The 21,653-nt window shown below is 40.8% G+C and overlaps 3 protein-coding genes across 3 annotated transcripts in view; 2 read left to right on the plus strand and 1 right to left on the minus strand.

The window, feature by feature from the left end:
* Positions 1–85: 85 nt before the first annotated feature.
* Positions 86–11,375, plus strand: paip1 (poly(A) binding protein interacting protein 1). Its single transcript, XM_088910959.1, has 11 exons — positions 86–1,241; positions 2,908–3,059; positions 3,575–3,775; positions 5,327–5,439; positions 5,692–5,803; positions 6,479–6,604; positions 7,168–7,274; positions 7,837–7,954; positions 8,833–8,887; positions 9,463–9,559; positions 11,159–11,375. The coding sequence occupies exons 1-11, from the start codon at positions 1,031–1,033 to the stop codon at positions 11,250–11,252; spliced, it is 1,386 nt and encodes a 461-aa protein (XP_088767085.1). The 5' UTR covers positions 86–1,030; the 3' UTR covers positions 11,253–11,375.
* Positions 11,376–12,947: 1,572 nt separating this feature from the next.
* Positions 12,948–21,653, plus strand: part of c3h5orf34 (chromosome 3 C5orf34 homolog) — a 128,443-nt gene continuing 119,737 nt past the window's right edge. The window contains exons 1-2 of the mRNA XM_088910956.1: positions 12,948–13,142; positions 13,835–13,924. Of these exons, the coding sequence (XP_088767082.1) occupies positions 12,948–13,142; positions 13,835–13,924 (285 nt within the window). The remainder of the gene's footprint in view (positions 13,143–13,834; positions 13,925–21,653) is intronic.
* On the minus strand, positions 15,308–19,663 carry LOC148838103 (uncharacterized). The gene is made up of 5 exons (XM_088910139.1): positions 19,589–19,663; positions 19,049–19,402; positions 18,498–18,839; positions 17,155–18,264; positions 15,308–15,481 (listed from the first exon to the last, which is right to left on the minus strand). The coding sequence occupies exons 1-5, from the start codon at positions 19,661–19,663 to the stop codon at positions 15,308–15,310; spliced, it is 2,055 nt and encodes a 684-aa protein (XP_088766265.1).

Below are 21,653 nucleotides of genomic sequence, written 5' to 3' on the forward strand. Positions count from 1 at the left end.
TGGACATGAGGGAGGGCGTGTGGGTGCTTTACTCGGCGCTGTTGGCGTTTGTTTATTCGAACTATGCTAACGTATAGTCGTCCTCTTTTTTTTTTACAGAAAACTAATATAGTACTGAGGGGTAGAGTGCTGTTGCACGAATGCAAAACCTTAAACGGTTCCGAAGCCATGGGCGCAGTTCCCGCGATTTGGGGAAATTTACATTGCAGATAGGAAAAATAACTTTCACTGACGAGCTTGTACTGTTTTGCCAAACTATTCAATGAAATGAATTGAATGAAATTGCACAGTGAAATGAACAATACAAGCATATAAACGCAGTTTTTTATAGTAATTAATATATTCGCCTTATATTAACCAGGATAATTTAATGTAACTATCTTAATAATACAATTTTAGGTATGTGTACATTTATACAGAAAAAAGATTACTTATCTTTTGCACTATTCCCGGGTATACTGTCTCCTAAATATGTATACGTACACTATACGTGCCCACGGCAGCTGTACATAAATCACTGAGAAATATTATTTTCAAATAGCAGTTATATCTCTTCGGTGCGTCATTCTTGCTGTGTTACACTGCGCAAAAGCGATACAGCTACGTTTTCTGGGCTGTTAAAAGTGATTTGGCAAATACAGCTTGTGGATGTTAACGAGAGGCGGAAAGACAGCAGAGCGCATGTGGTCCTGCCGGCTATTCTCCTGTCAGCAGTGCCTGAGCTACTCCTGTCCTCTAGTGGACGCCATAGCTCCTGGCCAATAACATCGACTGGGTTCCTCCGTGCAAACTGCCAGTTGTTGTTACAGGAAGTCGCGTTCCTGAAGGCTTAGAGTTTGTTTAGGTTTTCTTTCTCGAGTTACGTAGGGAAACGAGAAACAAATTACGTTAAACAAGGAGAAACGTCAACTTTTAAAACTACGCGTTCGCAATATTGTCGGGTTTCTCTCAGCCTGGGGCCTGTCGCGGCTCCGGATGAGGCTGCGGTGAAGCTTTACGCCAGAGCCCTGTCTCTCTTCACTTTGCGGGCATGACGGACAATTTCGATCGGGCCCCCGGTGCGGGACGGAACCGGGCTAAGCCTAGCATCACTGGACTCGGAGAGCAGGAGAGCGGCCGGCTTCCGGATGTCGGAGAGGTGGCAGGTGAAGGAGAAGCCAAGTCGAGCCTGTTCAACCAACAGGAGCCTCTCCGGCAGCCCAGGACGTCCCCCTCACTGGGGGATAGCAGTGCGAGCGGAGGTGAGAGGGATCACCCGATGCGGGCGTGATGCTGGACGACTGAAGCGTGTGGGGCAAGATAAAACATACAGGTTTCGGCACCTGTTTGTATACCACCGACTTAACTACTCTTTCGGAGCCTCGACATTAGACCCTGTCTTAGAGTGTTCAATTCAGGGGGATTTATTGTAACAGCGGAATCATTACAGTCTTGCCAAAATAGAACAGCGGGTAATCAATCGTGCTTGTAAGAGGTAATAACAATTGCAGCTTGAATTGATATATATATATAACAGAACAATTAGCATGAAATTGAGGGGGAAAGTTATATTCGATGATTTGGCCGCAAGCAGAAAAATATTCTTAATCCCTGTAATTTTCTATAGTTTAAAATTAATTCAGTAGAATATTTAACAGAAAACTTAAAAAAATCGCCATCAGGAATGACAGGAGCTTTCGCGAGTGTGTCATGTGACGTTTGAATGTGTTAAAGCAGAGGAAGGTGAGGACTGCTAGAAAATAATTAAAATCTATGCAGTTTACTCTAAGTGAAACCCCAATTTTCAAAATTCCTTTTGGAATTCTGGTTTGGGTGACAGTATAGAGGACTGTTGTTTGGTACTAAAACTGTTGTTTTTTTCTTGTGGAAAGAGCTGAAGCAAAATTGACCAGCATGGTGGCAGAGGGTTCTGTGTGCATAGTATGTGTGCCTCCATAGTTTGTCTTTCTGGAGTACTTACAGTACCCCCCCACCCCACCCCCCCTCTCTGGGCCCTGTGCCCAGTTTTCCACAGTCAGAAAGACTGACTGGGAGAGGAATTAGCTGACCCCACAGTTTTGTTTCAATGCCAATTAAAATTACTGTCACTGTTCAGGCAATCGATGTACATGTGCACAAGAGTAGGTAGTATATTGCTTGAGCAGCTCATTCAGACCTGGTAACTTTATTTAAAACACTACATACCTTGTAAAATTAAAGGTCATGCGACAAGGAATCCGTGTGCATTTTTTGAAGAAACTGGGTCTGTGCAGCTGTAGGTAGGCATATGCTCAATGAGGATCTCTTACCTGTGCTTGCATTTCATCCTCTGGAACAAATGAGCTCACTTAAATCCAAAATGAAGACGACGTGTTTAGATAACTGTACATTTATAATGACAGGAAAAATGAGAGCATTCAGGATGTTCCCAGGAACCCACATTGTCCTAACCTTCGTGATAAACAAAGATCTGGAGGCGTGGAATTGGGTAGCATTGCATCATAGGCAAGGCTGTCTGTGGTCTTCTTCAGCCAAAGATGGCCAGTGTGTGGTCAGCCTCACTTCAGATTGTATTAGGAGAGACCTTTTTTTAGGGTCTAAAACGAGATGTTTAACACAAAGCAAAGCACAGCACAGAGTTATCATAGAAATTGCCGAGGCAGAATTAACTCTAAATGCATTACTGAAAGGCGTAAAAAGTTCTGATAATGAGAACGCAGAACGCACTGATTAAATATCAAGAAGTACACACTATGGAGCAAGATGCTGTAACTGGTAAACCAGGTTTTTTAAGTGATGGTGCTTTATGGCAATAGCCAGGGGTTATCCCAGATACAACGTATCGCTGGCTTTTGTCAATTATATACGAGCAAGTACAAGTCATTGAGTAACCATTAACGCGGCTCTTCTTGAAATCCGTCATTTCAGACAGCAGAAGAACAACCAGAGCTCCACACTTGGCTCACAACAACAGCAGCGCAGCGGCGCTCTCGCCCCAGTTGGCCAGCCCTGCCGCGGTCAGTTCGAATCTCTCGGTGAACGCACCGGAGTTCTACCCAGCCGGTTATACCGTGCACTCGGTAAGATTGCCACCAGCAGCAGCTGTCGTACCGCAACAAAACAGGAGGATGGCGATCGCCCAGAAATTCATATTCCACTGTCATCCCCAATGGTGTGGCTTTTAAAGATCTATAAGAGTTCTGCAGCAGAATCTTTCATTTAACGCTTGTGGAGGTATTTGCAAGTTGGTAAAAAGAATGAGTTGACTTGCATGAAGTGATTTTAAAACTTAATGTCCTGCTATTATTTTTTTTAGAAAATATTAAATCTGCTGTGGCTTAACCCACTTTCATTATTGGGTGTGGGTTATTAAATATGGTTTAGAATGAGGAAACATAATTATGTGTACTCATAGCCTTGTTGTTAAGATCAGTATGGATGTCATTTGTAGTTGGGCACTTGATGAACCTGAAATTAAATTAAAGATAAGATCTAAAATACCAAGTCACACATTTAGTGTCCCTCCCCCAAAAGTGCTGAGATGCATACAATTATATAGTTTGGTTTTTTTAAAAGGCTCTTTCTCTCATTGAAGGAGGCAGCAGTGTGCGAAGATGGGTGTGGTGATTTTTACTCAGAACCCATGCTGACAGAGTTGGTGCAGAGTTTCCTGTCCCACCTCAACGAGTTCCCAGGGTCGTTTGAATCCGAGATCGAGCCCTTCACCGCGATGCTGAATGGGTGGGTCACGACAGAAGAGGCGCTTCACGAACTTGTAGAGCTAATCTATCACCAGGTGTGTGTGCACGTGCGCGCCCCTCTTTGTGCAGATTCATTTCCAGTTCCTTATGCAAGGAACAGTTTGGTGATTGATTATCATCTGTGGCTAAAACGACTACTTGTCATCATGTTCATTTTGTGCATTCAGTTCTATTAACTGGAACGCCAGTACAGTTTGTGCAGGGTAGTATACTTTGCCAGCTTCACAGAAGTAAAATAGCGATCATGTGCTTCATGCTGGGAAACAATCCTCTTTAAAATGATGTTTCATTAATAACATGTGACGTTTTTGAGTCTTATAACTGGTATGGTGTGATCATTGCTGCCTCCCGAACTCAGTGTATACATAATGCTGATGAAAATGGAAAAAAGTGCTGTGTATTTATGCTGTACACAGCAGATAGTTGAGCCTCTCAGAGTGTGAAATAGTTTGGTCTGTTGTTCTAGCCAAGACTGGATTTATGAACAAAAAGAGAAAGAAGCTAAATTGAAGTGTTCATTAAAAATGCGGTAAATATTTTGGGTTACACCCCCAGATTACACAAACAACATGAAAGTGCAAAGGATAGAATATGAATGAAGATTATATGCAGTTTTGGACAAGCAGAAAATGAATTCGCATTATCGGTAGAAACAAGGCTTTAAAGCCTACTTCCAGGAAATGACACAGGGAAGTCAGTTAGAGTTAAACAAGTCCAATCCTGAGGAAATAAGACCTTAGACAAGTGCTTCACGGATGCATGTTCACCTCTAATGTAGTTGTTTTATTTTGTCTCATTCGGGTAGATATTGGATGTTTTTGTTTTCTGGGAAAATAAGATGGAGGCACTAGAGTTGGAAATAAATCTTAGTGTAAAACAGGAAGTGTGAATAAAAGGGAAAATTACGTAAAAGGGAAGTGCATAAAATGTGATAATGCTTTGAATATTGCAATTATTGTAATGCTTGGCACAGTCGTAAGCTGGTTAGCATTGCTGACTTGTAGAGCTGGGGATCTGGTTCAGTCCTGGGGTGCCATCTACTTAGAGTTTGTATGTTCTCACTATATGCATGTGGGATTCTCTCAGGTGCTCCATTTTCCTTCCACAGTCCAAAGATGGATACTGGTAGGGTAATTGGCTTCTGGGAAAATTGGCCCTGGTACGAGTGTGTGAACAGTTTCTGACCTGCAATGTACTGGCATCCTGATCAGGGTGTATTCTGCCTTGTGCCCGTTGCTTGCTGGGATAGACTCTAGCTCCCCCACCACCCTATATTTGATGATAAAGTATTTGTATGATATGTATGATAAAGTGGCTGGAACATCCCTGTTTCTTCAGCAAAGGTGTCCAGTGTACAAAAGAGCATATGTGCGATGCGTATATGTGTGAAAAGCAGGTAAGTTAATTTATGTGTTGATGTGTTGTATAACATTCCTTTCAGCTGTGAAGTTGGATGATTTGATGGCAGATAAGAGCAGTGTTTGTTCTTCTGTGTTGGTATTAAGACAGTGGAATAGTGTCTCTCTTTGAGATCCGTGAAAACTTTGTAAGCAATCTAACTCACCTTTCCATATTCTACTCCACAGTCCACATCTGTCCCCAACTTCTCATACACGGGTGCTCGCCTGTGCAACTACTTGTCTCAGCACCTCACCATCAGTCCGCCAAGTGGAAACTTCAGGAAGCTGCTGCTTATGAGGTTTGTTTCTTTCTGTGTATTCCAGTCTTATCTGCAGTGTTTGGTTGCCAGTGCATTGCTCGACACAATTTGTTTCCTCCTGAACTCTCAATTACTTAATTGAACTCGTGAATTAGTTCTTACTTTGCCCTTTTGATTGCTCCAGCTATTGCATCCATTGGCATAATAACGTAGAGGGTAAAGTGTTAAAATACTGTTTTCCGTCTTTGCTTTTCCTGTGGGTCTGTAACCTTTTTTTTTTCCACACACTAGATGTCAGAAAGAGTACGAGGCAAGAGACAAGGCTGTGAAGGGAGATGAAATGACTCGGAAAAGTTTTCATTCTTATGTCCTATTTCTGGGGGAACTGTACCTGAACTTGGAGGTTAGTGGGAATCGTTTTTTGACGGTTTATGAATAAAGAGTGGAAATAATAGCAACAGTAACATCAATAAGAATAATTAGATGGATATTTACATGGATCCTGGGGTGAAAAGATCCACCTGGGAGCCACATTGAACGCTACAGCTCGGAAATACAAATCGAGCATTTGCTGACTGGCCAAAAGACCTAGAGTTAGTGCTAATTAAAGTTATTTTTACAATCAAATGGTGTAAAATTAAATTGGCAACAGTTGTATTTGGTCATGTTGAAATAATTAAGAGTGTATCTGGGGGTTCAGAGACCACATTTTTGGGTCCCCCTGGAATGACTGACATGGATCCCATGTAATTTCCAACAGTTGCCTTGATCTGGAGGCCAGGGCAGGCCCTGCTGGTGACACTGGTCTGGCCCGATCCCGGCATTTCTCAATTTTACATGTCTCCATATACAAGAGCGATGAATCGATGCAGTAACGTCTTTGGAATTTTTCAAGGAGCCGGAAAAGTCATGAATCAAGAGCTATAGATGGAAACTAAGCTTATAAGCTATGATATATAAAAAAGGGACAGTTTCAGTAGATGAGGAGGAAGAGTAGTAGTAGTAGTAGTAGTAGTAGTAGTAGTAGTAGTAGTAATATTATAATGATGATGATGATGATAATAGTTGTCTTTTGCAGATTAAGAGTTCAAAAGGCCAAGTAACACGTGCGGACATACTGCTGATGGCGCTGCATGATCTATTGGATGCACTTTTTTCAAACCCTGTGGATGGGAATCTCATCTGTGCTGTGAAACTACTGAAGGCAAGAGAGTTGCATGTTAAAGGATTCCACATTGCATTGCATCTGTAGCTGCTATGGATAGTAACAGGCATCATGATTCTTCTGAGCAATAGCCTGTGATTTGGTTAGATGGCAGAGGTCTTGGGCCTGAAAGTACAAATAAGTGCAATGGATTTCCAGATTCCAGATTATCTTTTGCTGCTGGTAGATGAGATCTGGCAGTGTATGAACTTGGACCAGCCATTTTCTTGATCCCCACTTCACAGCACAAACCAACCGATGTCCAGTGGGGAAATGTAAAAAAATAACTTCTTGGCATATTCAGAAACAACTGTTCTCATTTCACCAATCAGAGCAGTTTGCTACTGTAGGTTTTTGTATCCGCAGTTTCCTTTTGAGAAACATTGTGCCTCTGTTCTGTCCTCTCTTCATATGATGTATCATATAGTTAGTTTTTCTCCTTGAGGATTATTTTATATTTTCTACTTTAAGTTGGGTGACTGAGGTAAAAAGTGTATTGTGAAAGGCACGTGAATAGATACTGTACAGCTGTACAGTTGACTGACTGCTTGTCTCCCCATTAGTTAACGGGTTCAGTTCTGGAAGATGCCTGGAAAGAGAAAGGAAAGTCATATATGGAAGATCTTATGCGGGGAATCGAGAATATTGTCCTGGATGCAGGGTGTAGTAGGTGAGGACTTGTACTTCTACACAGCAAAGATCCCTGGAGGAAGGACAGGCTAAGTAGTTTGTCTCAAGCAAATGGACATGCTTTAAGTGCACTGCAAAAGCTCTGTTGCTCTGGCAGACCAGTTTTTCATATAGTGAAACTGATCTCTTTGAGTTCCCATTCTGGTTTAATTTTTTTTCTTATCTTGCACTATTAAATCGCAAGTAAATGCCACATAGGTATTTCGTATTGAGGTTACATTTCATAGGAGCATTCATCAATTTCTGTTTAACACTCCACTGTGTGTTATAACTGATAAACTGTACAAAGCAGTGAATTGCAGTAAATGCTCAGATATAGGAAAGTAGCACAAAATAATTTTCACTGTAGGACCAATTTTTAAAAATGCTTTCTCTCAGGTTGTCTTCTGGCAATTGCTAAGAGGTCAGGGGTATTTGTAGTAATGGAGGATTGCAACAGGGAGCGTGGCTTTAAGTTCCAGTGCTGAAAAACATCGTCCTTGAGTCCAGAATTAGCAGCATGGGTTATGCAGAGAGCTGGATCTCCCTATGCCTTTCCTCAGGGATGTGAAGCAGATGCTGCTGAGGCTGGTGGAGTTGAGAAGCAGTAACTGGGGCAGAGTCCATGCAGCTGCAGCCTTCAGCGAAGCCACGCCGGAAAATGATCCCAACTACTTCATGGTGAGGGCACAGTGCCGGGCCATAGGGGCGGATCTGTAGTGGACAGCCCAGCACAGCTTAAAGGGTTCAAAAGTTATGAAAGCCTTATTTGTCCTACCAAAGTGGGTACTTGAAGTTGAGCCAGGCAGCCTGCAGTGTGCCTTTTCTGAGGGTTATAAGACATCCACTGCTGGGGCACTGGGATATTATGATTATCACAATAGAATGTAGATAATTAAGTATTTTGTATAGTATATACTGTGTACAATTTGTATATTGTATAGTACTTACTTTACCATGTTGTTAAATTAGGCCAACATAAAATTAATATAAAGAGTTACATACAACGATGATGCCTTTTTTTGTTTGTGGATAAAATGTTTTAGTGTACCATACCAGTGCTGTAATTCCTGTAAGTCACTGATATGTTGGTGCATGCTCAGATTTCAGCCTGTAAAAAGACTGCCACGCACGTGGACGGAATGGCTGGTTTGACTGCCACATTATCCTGTTTTTCATTTTGTTTGCAAAGGAGGTGAAGAAAGACTGCATTAGATTACATATTTTTTCCCAATCCTATTTGTTGCACCTCATTTGCCAGCTCATGGAGTGGTTCAAATTAATCAATAATTTGCAAGAAAAGGATGCACGTGAGAGGAGGGCATACAATTCTCGTTTACATTATTAATACGGAGCACTATTCCATGTGGAGATATGGAAAGTGTTAAGGGATATGGTACGATAGAGTGCATCCTTCTAGTATACTACTAAGGAAAGGCTGTCTTTTTCATGTCTGTTTGTCAGGATTCCCGAGGCATGTTCTGCTCTTTGTCACAGGTCTGTGGTTTTCCTAAGAAAGGTTAATTAGTATTTTTTTTCCATTTTGCCTTTGTTCCTAGAATGAGCCTACATTTTACACGGCAGAAGGAATTCCTTTTACAGCTGCGGATCCAGGTACGTATTTATGTGTCTTTTTTTCTATTACAGCTGTATTACATACAGGACAAGAGACAGATTTAGTAGAATTGTTAGTGGGATGAACTTCTGCTTCACTAATGACACCAGCTTATTACTGTTTAAAGAGCTGAAAACAACAAAAAAACATCTTGCTAAGCAAATTTTTCATTCAATGGAGTAACTGAAAGGTCAGCAGGAATAAAAACTATTAAGGTAAAAGGAAAACTCCAGGACACTTCTGATCTGATAGCATGGGGATTCACAGTACAGCCTTTCTGTGACAGGTCATCATTTACTTAATCCATTGGGGAATTACAAGAATATGAAAGGGATGAAAACCAACCTCCATGTATTTCTGAAGAGTCTACTTTTTTAAAAGTGTATGTGCACATACATGAAGTTATCTGGTATATTTGTATCATTGTTATCAGTCCTTTACTTTAATGGAAGGCTTTAAGAGTGAAAACTGTGACTGCCAGTATTGTCATTGAGTGACCTAATAGAGAAACCTAAAGTAGAGGAGAAATGCAGATTATGGATGTGAAAGCTTAACTAATCCTTTTTTTTCACAGAATACTCTGAGAAGTACCAAGAGATAATTGATCGAGAGGATTTGCTCACAGATTTATTTGAAGAGAATGGGACAGAGTTTCTTGCAGCGGGTGAAACGTGAGTGCATCTTAGATCAAAAATAATGTCATATCTAGGGACAGTATATTTAGTCCTCAGTGGATCCTGAGGGCAGGATTCAAGGAATCGGACAGAAAATAAAATTCATACGCTTAATATACCTTGTCCTCTTCAACCCCTTACAGGCCAACCTCTTGCCTGTACCAGTAATTGTCGGAGGGCATTTATAAACATGCAGATAGCAATTAACAATTTAAAGTTCATGCCAGTTTCCATTTCTGTGCTGCCCGATATTGAAATAGCCTATAATTTAGAAGAACTCTGTTTCTTAGTTAGGAACAATAATGTTCTAGAAGACTCATGGGGTAAAATATAAAGAAGTGCCACATGGTGACTGTTACCCCTGCAGTGGGGTTCTTCTGTCAGCTACGATAAAAGCAGATCACCAGTATTGTGGACAGACTCAGCAAAGCAGGAGGCAGATCCAAAACAAAATTTGATGACTCTGCTGGCCAGGCATAAAGTAGCTTAGCTTGTGGTTTATTCACACTTGCTGTGGCTTATGTTGTCAGCACTGTGTTGAGTTCTAACCATGGTGCAATAAATCCTGCAAGGAGCCTAAAGACACGATGGAAACAGCATTACCCCATAGTGAGAGCTTTTCAAGCTCTTGTGTGAATCTGGTAAATCAATATGCAGTTAATTATGTGCCAAATGATTAATAAAGAGGCAATTATTGAAGTATACTTAGGGCACAAAAAGAGAGGCTCTTTACGAGTATTGTGGTTCTTCAGGACAGACTACTGAGCCGGAATGCGTTGAATATGGGTATAATATTAAAAGTAGTATTTTAGAATGCATCTTGTGCATCCTGAGGCTCAACCAGTGAAGTTGCTTGTTAAGACAGTGAGACAGCAGCTTGAGCTCTGTGCCCCACATGACTTTAGCTTATTTCAGGGTCAGGTCACTATCTGATTAGAACTCCTCAAGCAGCGGTGCAAATTTCTGCAGAGCACTGCTGGGAAAGGGTTGGTATTAATGAGCCTGGGTGTTCTTAGCATTTGGCGTAACAGAGGCTCCTGTGACTCACCAGGTACCTGCAGTGTTGTTAGTGAGGGCCAATCTGCTCATCCAGTTGGCACTCACTCTCCTGTAGAGCACTGTGGAGCTTGAAGCATATCAATTGACAAATGGCCCTGCAGGTGCAGAGGGTATGTCAGAGGAACATGTCTATGTGACTAATTCTCACCTGAGCAGGTAAAAGAGTACTTAAAACAGTAGGCGGTTCTAAATTGGTGCCATAGTGGATATATTATAAAGAAGTAAATGTGAATTCCATATTTAAAAAAAACACATCTTGTCCATATTCTGTACTTTTACTTTTTCAAACCATATCGGTTAAGATCAGTTGTTAGTGTTTTCTCTGAGCAAGATACTTAAAAAAATATATAGTAGAATATCTGTATAAGATGTTTGTGCACTGAAGAGTTACTTGTTCATATTTTTACCCAGTTTCACATAAAATTACTATTAAGCTTAAATGTTTAGGAATACAAAGTAACTTTTATGTATACTCAGGTCATAGCCTGAAAGTTGCCTATTAATTGGTAGTTTTGTCTCACTGCTGTTCATCCACAGGTACATAGATGATGATGATGATGAAATGGACCCAGAAATTGAAGAAGCTTTTGAGAAGTTCTGCTTGGAATCAGAGAAGAAGAGAAAACAGTGAGGAAGGGAGAAGAAGAGATATAGACTAGCACTGATGCCTTCTGTGTTTATAATGTGGGAATAAGTATAGCAGCTGTAAAAAAAGAAAAATGTTTATTAAAGTTTTAGCAGAATTCTCAAAAAATATGCTTAGTCAGCACTTCTTGGTTCTTCTGTTTTAGTTTTTAAGTCACTGAAATTTCTATCTGCAGACTGCTGCCACATACACACTCATATTGCAACACTTGAATGCAATGATGGGTTTGATAGCAGGAGTTATTCTTACTGTTTTTGCCTAATCCAGAAATCTCTCTTCCTCCAGCTATATTTTATCAACTAAAATAAAGACTCAAGATGCTTGACACTTTTGTATAGCACTATCAGATTTTGACTGCTGGCTACCTGATCTCTTTTTTGTACTCAGAAACTACAACACCCTTCAATGGCAGTGAATTCCAAGAACAATAATGTTTGGCACTAAATTGCAACACGCACTGTCGAACTGGGCAAACAATAGAACAAAATTAAGGTGGTTTGTCAACTATTCAACAGATGATCCTGTGATAGCATTGATCTTTTTTTTTCCATCACAACTGATTTTTTCTGATAATTGTGATCGTATGCAAACACAACACTGCCGTCAGCTGGCAACTACTTTGTGAAGATAAGAAACAGTCTTATCTTCAGGATAGGGCAAAAGAACTGAGTCACTTCATCCTCAATGCCACACTCCACTATGGAATTCCTGTTGATTGGTGGGTCAAGTAGAACAACCACAGATTTCAGAACAGTTACCAAGTTACAGTGATAAAGAGCACAGAAATGCTAGTTCCGACTGAATTTTATATATATAGTATATAATTAATCATACAAATAACTTTTATAGTATACATTAATGTTATTTACATTGTTTGGCTGCAATAAATTGTTTATAATAAGACACGTGTGATGAATTCAGTGAAATGTCTCTTTGAGAAAGTGCTAAAGTGAATTGTTGAAGGGATATAGAGCAAGGAGTTCAAAGCTGTAGATTCTGAATGATAAGCCCAACTGTTCAAGCAAGTTGGATATTCTGATTTGGACCGGAGCTGGCAGGTGCGAAGTCTGTCCTGAAGTTGATACTTTTTCTATCTGATGGCTTCTGCGCTGGGTCTGCAGTATCAAACTTAGTATGACAATAATTCTGACTTGTGAAAGGTATTACGGATGGTTTTTCAATACAAGTACAATAAACTCATCTTGCCCTTATTTCTTACCTTGAGATAACAAAGAGATGTAAGACAAAATCTTTTGATTTAAAAGACAAGTTATTTGACCTTTCCACATGATACTACCATAACTTAAAGAAACTGCACTACGCATGGTATTAAAAAAAAACAAGCTAGCGTTTGACAGTAACGCTGTATGTGACTGTTATGCTGTTCATCCAGTTTCCCTGCTAAGCATTAGTTCAGTCACCAAAGCAACCGCTGCCAACCAATGAAATGTGACATTGCTAGAAGACTGTCCACTGAGAGAGACGCTTGTTGCGTCATCTGGGAGCGGGAGGTTCGTAATTTTTCCCCCATTGATTTTTAGGGCTAGTTGTCCGAAACACCTTAAAAGAAGTTATTTTAAAAAAACAGAACACCCAAACGTCTGTGCTACCCGGACCAAAACATAGAATTTGACGACCATGCAGTAGCTACTTTGCATAGCTCCGAGACCTCCTCGTACTATGGCCGCAGTCAGCCTGATGGTTTTGTATGAAGACGAGTCGGTGGAGGTACGGTACAGCGATGGCTCCTGGCTCCAGCTCTCCCCCTGTGGATCCGAGTTCCTTTTCGACAAAACGCCTCCCGTTTCGGCTCATCCACTACAACCCAGCGAGAGGATCCGGCAAAGAACACGCTTCGTCATCAGCAGCTATAAAGTAAAGAGATTTACGTTAGTTAACGCCCTTCATAATGTATTCTTTGATTCGATCTTCTGAAAATGCTCCGGACGTAGGGTATTTCATCCTAATGCTGTGTATAAAATCAAAATATCTTAATTTAACTTTAGTCGTGAAACTTCCAGTCTATTTAAAGCAAGATTCTATTATAGAAGAAATGTGCGATTCTGCGCAATTCACAACGTTACAGTTTCGGTGCACATCAGGAGCAGAATACACTTAATATCACTTTAACCTGCCTACGAGTTGCCCCCCAGTTACTGATGTCATCATCCTTTTACTATTCTCGCATAATCTCAGATTAGCAGTACCTACTGTTATTCATGTTAAATCTAGTAGTGTAGTTACTTTTAGTCTGCAAAACAAGGCGTTGCTATTTTGCAGTTCAAGGTGCAGCAAGTTGATTCAGTCGTTCAATTTAAAAGTTTATAGATAAAAGTGAATTGAGTAGGAGCTATTTGCCTCTAAGTATAGGGTAGATGTGCTTTGGGTTTCCTTGGCTCCCATGTGTTCTAAACAGTAGCCTCCTAATGTCAATGTGAGACTGCTTTCACATTTAATTGGTGTTTGTCCATCACTCCCTGCTTATGCGTTGTGGCTAGTTGCCCATTTTATTTGTAAGCTTGCATAGGTAAAAGTGTAATGAGAGTCTGCTTATTCTTTCTTTCCAGGAACTGATTGTCCAGGCTTTGGAATTCAGGAATAGGTTTGCCAGTCGGCCGTACCTCCCTGCAGAGCTCATCCCTGCTGACAAGACAGCTGTACGTAAGGATCAGAGAAGTTAGAGAAGACTTCATGGTGGTGGGCCCCTGTCACAAAATGAAACAAAATGAAGTTGATTTTCATTTTTGGGTTAAGACGCAATGTATTGACTTAGTGTTCATGCTGACTGGTGAAATAACTTTCTTTGGATTTAATGACAACGTTGCTTAGCATGATGGCTAATTTTTACATGGTAAAGTAAGGTAATGGTACCCACTAAGCCCACAAAATCTGCTTGTTTCATCTATTTAATTAGTTTTCTTGAGATAAAGATAACTGTTACTTTTAAAGATAATCTTTATTTTTTAGTATTTTGTTAGTTAAAAAGTGAACTATATGTGCAATAATTCTTATTTGCTTAATATGATCATGAAGTACCATATAAGCTGATGTGTGATCAAATTAAGCCCATTTCTTCTACTTATTGTTTCCCATTAAATTAATGAGAATTTAATAAAAAAATGTAATATAATGCATGACACACTCTAGGCTACAAAACGTTTGATTAAAACCAAAGTAATAGAAACATACTTCATCACAGGCAAGTTAACATTCAAGATTTGTCAACGTATTCTGCCTAATTTTAGTTAATAATTGCTTATACTTATATAGCACTTTTCTGGACACTCCACTCAAAGTGCTTTACAGATAATGGGGACTCCCACGCATGCAGAACACAATGGATTAGCAGTCCATCGCCTTGACCACTCAGCCACCTCGTCAGCAATTTTACAAATGAAAATCGCATAAACCAGCAACATAAACAAATGTATGTGCTGTATTTCTGATGGATTATAATTTACCTTTGAAGCCCAACCTAAAAAAGGACATTTATAGACAAATGTATCCATCCATTTTTCCCCTGCTTACTCCTGATGAGGGCTGCAGTGGTAGCAAGCTTAGTAGGGCAGACCAGACTTCCCTATCCCCATTACCAGTCTCCGTCTCCTCCAGATATAATCCCTTCAGAGTGTCGTTGATCTGCCCAGGGTCTCTTCCCAATGAGTCGTGCCTGGTATATCCCAGAGTGCATTCATGATAGATGTCTGAACCATTTCAACTGGCTCATCTTGATCCAGAGGAGCAGCAACTCTGCTCCATGGACCTCCTGGACTTCTGAGCTCCTCTCCCTGTCACGGAGAGTTAAGCCGAACATCCCTATGGAGAAATCTAATTTCCATTTCTTGTACTCGCAATCTTATTCTTTCAGTCACTACCCAAAGCTCGTGACCATAAGTGGGCAAGGGAAAATAGATCGACTGGAAAACCAAGAGCTTCATCCAGAAACTAAGCTCACACTTCACCACCGCAGTTCGGCAAAGCATCTGCATGACTGCAGCCTCTCATGATCCTCTATACTCTCACCCGTGAACAAAACCCTCTTACTTAAATTCCACCACTTGTGGCAGCTGCTCCGTCTTCACCTGGAGAGAGCAAACCATGACTTCATATTTGGAGGTACTATTCCTCATCCCGACTGCATCGCACTCAGCTGCAAATCTTGCAAATACCCACCGAAGATCACAGTCAGATGAGGCAAAGGAGACAACATCATCCTTAAACACCAGAGATGCAACCCTCAGGTCCATAAAGTGGATACACTCCAAATCCCAGCTGCACCTTGATATAATGTCCATGAAGATCACTAAAAAGGAGAAGAGACAAGACGCACCTAAGACTCTACCAAGTGTCTTGTACAAAAATATCCAATATATTTCTGCTCTCATTGTCATTTTGTGATAAAGTAATGAAATGAGTAATTAGATGAGAAGGACATTAACAAATGTCTATTTTATCGTAATACAGTTAATCTCTGTGCTAGTCTTCTCAGGCCTGCCGCAAAATATACCGTACATCTGAAAGGTCAGGAAACCCAACTTTGAATCCTCTCTAAAAATACATAGTTATTTAATTGTTCAAGATAAATAAACACATTCAGTCTCTTTAAAGAATCATTACTATTCCTCTGGAAATAGTTTTCTTCTATGTCTGTTGCAAGGCTGACATTTTTAAAGTAGCTTTCAAGATGGGCAAATGAAGGTAATCACAAGCTTTTATTCGCATCTCAAAAATAAAACCTTTGATTGTTCTGAATTAAAAAGCAACTTTTCTAAAACTCTACTGTCACTGTAACTGCTGAAATTGGGCTCAATTGGTACACTTACTGCACTCTTTTAGTGGCATTTTACACTTGCTTTTTTCATGGGGCAAAACTGAGCTGGGTGGCACTGATCTTCACGTTTTTTTCCTGTTAGAATAGTATGAAACAGGAGGATTTCTTGTCCAAATTTGAATACTATTTGCAAAATGACAACAATATGCATGTTTATTGTTGACAGTCGTTGATGAGATGGTTGAGTTCGATCAGATTACGGCTTTTCTTGCAGTGATTTAATCATGTCTTGCACCACTCTCTGCCACCTTGGGGGCTGAGGCACAGTGTAATCCCTGCCAGGGCTCAGTATTGTCCTGTTTCATCCCTGCTCTACCACCAAATGTCACAAAATAATGTAGAAATGATATATCCTAATTAACCAGGAAAGGGGACAGGGTAGGTTACTTTTGATGAGAAATGTTTTGCAGTATTAAGGTACTTAAAATATTGCATTTTTAAAGAAAAGTTATTAACAGTGACATTGCTGTTTTCCAAGAGTTAAAAATGATAAGATGTGAATGGATATACTGTAGGACTCTCCAAAATACTGTATTTCCTAATCAAATATTAAACAGCACACAAGCACCATTATGTTAACAGTTAAATGATGTATTTAGTATCTGTAAATTTATTTTAAAAAATAAGACAGATGTATTTTATACTTTCAACCCTGTTCTTTGGGTGAACATCAAAATGAAAGAATATTGAAGCTGCTGCCAGTGTCACTGCAGTCCCTTCACCTTCTCTTCCTCATAAAAAGTTGTAAAAAAGCAAAGCAGGAGGTACAGCTTCCCTCTTCTCTCTCTGCAATAAGTCTCCCTTGATTGCATGAATGCATCTCTGGAGCAGAGCCCTAAAAAAGAAGATATTTTGAACAAACATGTACAGTAGCCAGCTTTTCAGACACGACTTTCCTGTCTTTACACAGGTGATATCACACTGCTTGGCTATCCCAGCAGGCATTTTGGCATGGGATTTGTCAAGTATACTTATTTACCTCCCATTCCAATTAACAAATTCAAGACAAAATAACTACATGAAGAAAACAAGTCAGATAATATTTATCCTTTTTACCTCATTATTCTTCTGCTGTATTTTATGTGACAATGGAGAGGCATTCCCTGAGTCTCTTTTAAATTTCTTTTCACTTCCTTTTATGTTCATGAAGCAAGTTTTCCTAAGCAGCTTCTCCCAGCAACTACGATCCTGTTCCTTTTCAACTTCCTTGACTTCTATTTTTCCCGGTTGGGCACTGATGCTTTCAAGTTCTGTACTGATCGTTGTGGGTTTTGGAGAGAGATGCATTTCATTGTCTTCATTCTTTTCATTAGCTTGTGGGAGATCGGATGTAAAGCATGAGATGTCAAGGTTTTGGTTTCTTGTCTTTTTCTCTCTTTTCTTTCCTCCTGCCCAAGCCTCCTTAGGGAAGCTCTCCAATGCCGGGATCTTCTCCTCCATTTGCAGTTTCAAACACCGAGGATGATGTGGTCTTATTAAGGAGCCTTCACTCTGGGGTGGAAAATTACCAGAGTTGCACTTGGTGGGACTTTCTTCGCTGGTGGTAAAGGGCTCCTGCCACACATGAGCGATCTTACGGGCGACCTGGAACCCCGAACCCTTCCTCACCTCTATGGCCCCATTCGTGATCCTTCTGCCATATGAGGCCTTTGGTCTGGACTGACGTATACGAGGCAGCGGGTGTCCTGGGCAGCTGTTCATTGAAGCCTCCATCACTGTCGCCTTCACGGGCTCTGTCAAGGAGAGCACTGGAGGAGCTGGCTGTTCTGACATCTCGCCAAGCTCCTCAGCAACGCAGGTCTCTTTGGCAGTCTGGGAATTGTTGCTGTCGAAAGGTATTCTGGGGTGTTCTCCCTTTACTGTGCTTAAAGCATCCTGTTTAAACTCCTCCACCAGTGACAGGTCAGTCTGGGTCTTCTTGGCAAGGCCACGGACTCTGATTTGATGTGGATCTTCCGACAGTGGTCTTTCGGATAAAAATGGAAGGATGTCACGGCCAGGAGGGGTTTCACAGGGGGATACCTTAAGCAGCTCATCTATTTTGGCCATAAGTCTGTCCCCATCTCTGGAAACATCGTCTTTCCTAATATGTTGTCTTCTTTTTGGCCCTTCAGAAACTGCTCTTTGGGTCAGGATCTCAGGGAAGAAGTCAGTGACGCCACCTTCCTTTATCTAAGGAGTTAAATAAAATACTTAGGCACATAAAAGACAGAATCACAATATATACAGTATGTATCAACATATATTACAAACATAATAATGTATATACAATTTATTACACAGGCAAAGCCAAAACTTTTCTTAATGTATTTAAAACAAAACTTTTTCCTTGCTGGTGTTAAAGTGCCCCTGTGATGACGGATCTCACTGGTGGTTTGGACCCCAACGCCCTTCCTCACCTCTGTACCTCTGCTCTCCATCCTCCTGCCATATGACGCCTTTGGTCTGGGTAGACGTACGCGAGACGGTGGTCCTGCGTCAGACCAGGGCTCCTTGCCACTGTCCTCGCAGGACCTGAGGGGCTCTGTCTGCTCCACCTGTTTGTCTCGGCCAGGATGGGTTTCATTGGAGGAGTCGCTGAACATCTCTATTTCAGCAAAGTGTCTGTCCACATCTCTGGAGACATTGTCATTCCCACAATGTTTTCTTCTTTTTGGCCCCTCAGAAACTGTTTGTGGGGTCAGGATCTCAGAGAGGAGTTCAACAGTCTCCTTTTCAGAAGGTATGACTCCTTGTTTTACCTAAAAAGTTAAAAATTGTCTACAAATAAAAACCAGAACTACCGTGTATAATATCTCAATATATATCTCTTAAACACAATACTGTACATCCAGTTTATTAAGTTGCCAAAGCCAGAATTTTTCCTAATGTTTTTTGCCCTTGCTGGTCTTCAAGTGCCCCTGTGATGACGGGTCTCACTGGTGGTTTGGACCCCAACGCCCTTCCTCACCTCTGTACCTCTGCTCTTCATCCTCCTGCCATATGACGCCTTTGGTCTGGGTAGGCGTACGCGAGACGGTGGTCCTGCGTCTGACCAGGGCTCCTTGCCACTGTCCTCGCAGGACATGAGGGGCTCTGTCTGCTCCGCCTGTTTGTCTCGGCCAGGATGGGTTTGACTGGACGAGTCGCTGAACATCTCCTCTATTTCAGCAATGAGTCTGTCCACATCTCTGGACAGATCACCATCATCCTTCTCAAACCGCTGTTTTCTTTTTGGCCCCTCAGAAATGGCTGTTGAGGTTTTGACATCCAGGCGGGGGTCAGCAGTCTGCTTTTGACTCATTTCGACTCCTCCTTTCTTTGTCTAAAGTGTCAGACAAAATTCCTAGTTTGAATATGAACGATTTTCTGGGTTTCTCTCCATTTTTTGTACATTTATGTGGCAGTAGTGGATATTGGAAACAATGTGAGACACATTTGCCCCATAAGAAACTAATCTTATCCAGTAATTAAAGAGCTGATCGTGGAGACGCATCCTTTTTCAACTTACCAAGCAATCTTCTGATTGTCTCGCCTTACCCTCCACAGCTTTCACTCGGAGGTTGTTCCCCTCCTTGGCATCCATCTTGAAACCCCACAGAAAATGATTAGGTTAACCTGAATAGTTCAATACTGACATCTTATTTCTTTAACATTTAAATGAAAGACGGCTTTGACTTTCAGTGTGCATACTGTATATCTGTAAAAAAGTCTATTCTTGTACATAGAAGAGCAGTACCTTGAGTAAATAAGTTAAAAATGTCCTACCTTTATGTTTCAGATAAAATCAATATTTTGAGGCTTCTCTGTCTGAGAAAGTGTTTTCTTCAAACTTCTTTTTAATCTTCGACTACCTTCTTACCGCGTGTGAGCTTGAACTAAACGCGCTTAAAAAGTTTATTTTCTACGCTGGCATAGTTACGAAGTGATGTAACAAAGTCTTGGTTCAACTCATCATATTACCAGTGATGACGTAATAAAGAGTCTGCCTTTCACCCAGCAAGACGGTATGGCAGCATTAGCGCGTTTCACTAAGCGTTAGTGCATTCAAAAGGTGCAAAACTAGTTCCATTTACCATGAATATCGATAGAAAACCTCCGATACAAATGAAGTCTCAAATCTTCATTAGCATGGCGCATGAATTACAGTTTTGCCGAATCAACAATTCATGCAAACACCTTTAGAATCTAAAAAGCATGATAATATTCGAGCTGTGCAAAAAAAACTTAGGTGATTCACTCTCCCTAGGTAAGAAATTTCCTGTAACAGTATAGTTAAAGACACCAGTATCACTAGCTTGTCTTGCTAATTGACAAGTTTCCTACAGTATGCAATTCTGAATTGGGTTCGACCCCGGAACTGTGCGGAGCTAACGGTCGTGTGTTGTCATTGTAGAACTCCTCCAGGAGGGGGCTGTGTTCTCCTTCAGTACAGGCTCAGCACACTCACACTGTTCCTGTCATTAGTCGTCATTGCCCGTCGCAATTGTACAGTAGTTGCTGACCTCCGTTTTTTTTCAGCCCTGTATTCTGTATATTTAAAAGGGTTTTAATCCAAATGTTGGGGTAAAAAATAAAATGTCGTGTTTCCTCCCTGCGCGAGCAAGCGGAGACTCTCTGGGAAAAGTGCTCAGCGGCGCGGACGGATTTAGAACAGCTGGACAACAATGTGAAATATATTAATGAATATTTGTATAATGTTTTATTTGAAATCGCTCTTTAATTCGAATAAATGGTATAAAGCTCACTGCGTTGTAGCTATTTCCATATTTTGTTCCGGTTCTGACTGAATAATTGCACAGTATCCGACCTGTGTCCTGTTGGTTCTCGTTGCCATTATGGGTGATGTACAGTATAGGGTGGCGAGACTGAAAAGATATCAGAAGCACGGAGGAACTCTCTATACAATTAAACATTATAAGTATGTATGTAAGGATCTAGGACGCGCATCAGTTGACAGTTAAGACACTCTGGGAGAGCTGGTTTACAAGTGTTTCTCCTAATACAACGTGACTTCAGTTCCTTTCAAAAACGTCTTCGGCTCATAAACACCTCAATGTCCCCCCGACTCCCTCCCACCGCTAGAGGGGAGAAGTAAGAAGGATCAACCTATTTCGTAGCTATTAGTGCTTAATCTTAATCAGTGTTTTTATCATTGTGAAGTTCATTGTATGAAATTTGTATTATTTAATACTTGATATCTGACTGCTCCACAAGCTTACACGATGTACAGTATTTTATCTAACGACAGTTTTCCATGTTTTTGCTTGGAATTAGGAGATACAACAGGGACACAACGACGTTGTTTTACTTGGCTACTTTTCTGAGATAGATGTAAGGATGGAAAAGGATTTTTAATTTTCCTTTAACAAACGCTGCAACCACTTGCGGATCTAACTTCAGCCAGAAACTTTGTGAACCACGGATTAAAATGCACACAAACAACTTTATGTTAACAATTAAAGAATTTATTAAGTCTCTGTGTATTTACAAAAAATGAAGGCTCTGTTATTTTCTGTTGACGTATTGTACACGTCCAGCCCTGTTGTTTCAGTAATCATTGAAGTGAAAGAATG

Source organism: Atractosteus spatula, chromosome 3 (assembly GCF_055471065.1).
Source record: "Atractosteus spatula isolate fAtrSpa1 chromosome 3, fAtrSpa1.hap1, whole genome shotgun sequence".
Taxonomy (NCBI): Eukaryota; Metazoa; Chordata; class Actinopteri; order Semionotiformes; family Lepisosteidae; genus Atractosteus; species Atractosteus spatula.

Excerpts from the sequence above, each read along its gene's own strand:
- paip1 (XM_088910959.1), top strand. The coding sequence starts at position 1,031 with ATGACGGACAATTTCGATCGGGCCCCCGGTGCGGGACGGAACCGGGCT. Across the intron at positions 1,242-2,907 it reads GGATAGCAGTGCGAGCGGAG|ACAGCAGAAGAACAACCAGA; the intron begins GTGAGAGGGATC and ends CCGTCATTTCAG. Across the intron at positions 3,776-5,326 it reads TAGAGCTAATCTATCACCAG|TCCACATCTGTCCCCAACTT; the intron begins GTGTGTGTGCAC and ends TCTACTCCACAG.
- LOC148838103 (XM_088910139.1), bottom strand. The coding sequence starts at position 19,663 with ATGGATGCCAAGGAGGGGAACAACCTCCGAGTGAAAGCTGTGGAGGGT. Across the intron at positions 18,840-19,048 it reads TGAAGAGCAGAGGTACAGAG|GTAAAACAAGGAGTCATACC; the intron begins GTGAGGAAGGGC and ends TTAACTTTTTAG. Across the intron at positions 15,482-17,154 it reads TACAGCAGAAGAATAATGAG|GATGATGTTGTCTCCTTTGC; the intron begins GTAAAAAGGATA and ends CTGGTGTTTAAG.